Source organism: Triticum dicoccoides, chromosome 7A (genome assembly GCF_002162155.2).
Source record: "Triticum dicoccoides isolate Atlit2015 ecotype Zavitan chromosome 7A, WEW_v2.0, whole genome shotgun sequence".
NCBI classification, from domain to species: domain Eukaryota; kingdom Viridiplantae; phylum Streptophyta; class Magnoliopsida; order Poales; family Poaceae; genus Triticum; species Triticum dicoccoides.
The window spans coordinates 441,298,550-441,300,941 of NC_041392.1; the positions used below are offsets into that span (position 1 = coordinate 441,298,550).

At 55.1% G+C, this 2,392-nt stretch overlaps 1 protein-coding gene across 1 annotated transcript in view; it reads left to right on the forward strand.

The window, feature by feature from the left end:
• Nucleotides 1-297: 297 nt before the first annotated feature.
• The window catches only part of LOC119330479 (lysine-specific histone demethylase 1 homolog 2-like), a 6,844-nt gene continuing 4,749 nt past the window's right edge, over nt 298-2,392 (forward strand). The window contains exon 1 of the mRNA XM_037603587.1: nt 298-1,897. Within this exon, the coding sequence (XP_037459484.1) occupies nt 352-1,897 (1,546 nt within the window). The 5' untranslated portion in view covers nt 298-351. The remainder of the gene's footprint in view (nt 1,898-2,392) is intronic.

Below are 2,392 nucleotides of genomic sequence, written 5' to 3' on the forward strand. Positions count from 1 at the left end.
TCTTTTTGGCATCCCACGTCATGACTCCATTCTTGTACCACCGAACAGCGGGGCACATGACATTGATGCAATTTTTACAGGAAAGTCAACTTCCTTTTGCGCACCTCACAGAATGAACCACTTAAACTGACAGCAGGCCGCCGGCCCACGTCATCGTCCTCTTTTGGGTTAAGCCCGCACGCCCGCACGCGCACCTCGGCCCTCTCGCTGCGACGGCTGGGCCTGCCTGTCATTCAATCAAACGCATTAAAGTATTTTTCCCAGGTTCCCACCCACCTTCTCCCCCGAAAGCCCAAACTGACGCAGCCGAGCAAACCCAAACCCCAACTCCCCACACGACCCTTACCGGCGATGTCGCCGTCGCCGCCGCCGCCGTCGGGTCGCCCGCGCCGTGCGGCGTCGGCGCGTCCGGGGTCGTACGACGAGTCGCTGGTCGACACCGAGCTGCAGGCCTACCTTGGGAACTCCCCGTCGCGGCGCATCCGGCGCCTGCGCCGCCTCTCCCCGGAGGAGCGCCAGCGCGAGACGGAGACAGAGGCGCTCATTTCGCTCTCCCTGGGCTTCCCCATCGACGCCCTCCTCCCCGCTGAGGAGGCCATCCTCGCGGACGCCGATGCCGCCGCCCCCAACGACTACATCGTCGTCCGCAACCACATCCTCGCCTCCTGGCGCGCCGATCCGCGGGTGCCGCTCCCCCGCGCGCGCGTGCTCGAGACCGTTGCCTCGAGCTACGATCACCTAGTCGCCGCCGCGCACGGCTTCCTCACCCGCGAGGGCCACGTTAACTTCGGCGTCTCCGCCGCCTTCCCCGCATCCTCTCCCGCCGACGCGCTCCAGGCCCCAGCCGCTTCCGTCCTCGTCATCGGTGCTGGCCTCGCTGGGCTCGCTGCCGCGCGGCAGCTTCTCCGCTTCGGCCTCCGCGTGCTCGTCCTGGAGGGCCGCGCCCGCCCTGGTGGCCGCGTTTACACCTCCCGCCTAGGCGGGGGCCAGGCCGCCGTCGAGCTCGGTGGGAGCGTCATCACTGGCATCCACGCGAACCCGCTAGGCGTGCTCGCCCGCCAGCTCGGGATTCCTCTCCACAAGGTGCGTGACCGCTGCCCACTGTACCACACTGACGGCCGGACTGTGGGCACCAGGCTAGATAGAAGTATCGATTTGGTGTTCAATACGCTTCTTGACCACGCCACCAGGCTGCGGGAGGCTCTCAAGGAAGCCGCAGAGGGAATCTCTCTGGGGGAAGGGATCGAAAGGCTGAGAAGGTTGTACAATGTGGCCAAAAGCGAGGAAGAGAGGGAGGTTCTGGACTGGCATCTGGCAAACCTTGAGTTCTCCAATGCTGGTTGCTTATCGGAGCTCTCTCTGGCGCACTGGGACCAGGACGACCAGTTTGAGATGGGTGGTGACCATTGCTTCTTGGCTGGAGGGAATTCGAGGCTGGTACACGCCTTATGTGATGGTGTACCAGTGTTGTATGAGAAGACGGTGAAGCGGATTGAGCATGGAGTAGATGGCGTGAGCATCACAGTGGAAGGAGGGCAGGTTTTTCAGGCGGACATGGCGCTCTGCACTGTTCCGCTTGGAGTGCTCAAGAGTGGGAGCATTGTGTTTGACCCAGAGTTGCCTGAAAACAAGCTTGGGGCGATTCAGAGGTTGGGGTTTGGTTTGTTGAACAAAGTGGCTATGGTGTTCCCATCTGTATTTTGGGATGAGGAAATTGACACATTTGGGTGTTTGAATAAGGAGTCGAGCAAGCGTGGGGAATTCTTTCTCTTCTACAGCTACCATACTGTCTCTGGCGGCGCAGTACTTGTTGCACTTGTGGCGGGAGAGGCTGCTTTGGAGTTTGAAAAGATTGATCCTGTTGTTACACTTCATCGAGTACTTGGTATTCTTCGAGGTAATCACCACTAAAATTAACAACCATGTTCACGGTGTCTTCACAAGTTTAGTTAATATATTCAATGAATGTTGGGAGTTAGATCATCTATTTGTAAGAACTAGATGATACCCCCACGCGTTGCTGCGGGAATTCATAGTAGTAATAATATATATGATCAACATTTATGTATTGAATAATATTTTAGTTAGAATCATGATCTAGTAGTTGCATGGACTACATAAAGTTTATTATGTTTGCATGAATAACTCATACTTCAATTGTAAAAACGGTAACATTTAAGAGAATTATGCATTATTTTTGTGATTTGTGCACTCTTGGGAGATGTGTCATTCCATTTATTACACGATCATCAGTTACAACTGGATGAGCATATGCTTGGAGTTGTTTCATGCTATTATCTACCTTGTTGTTTCACCTATGAACAATCTTAGCAAAGGTATCTGCTGCCTATTATTTTATCGTAAACGCTCTGTTCTCTCTATATATACCAAC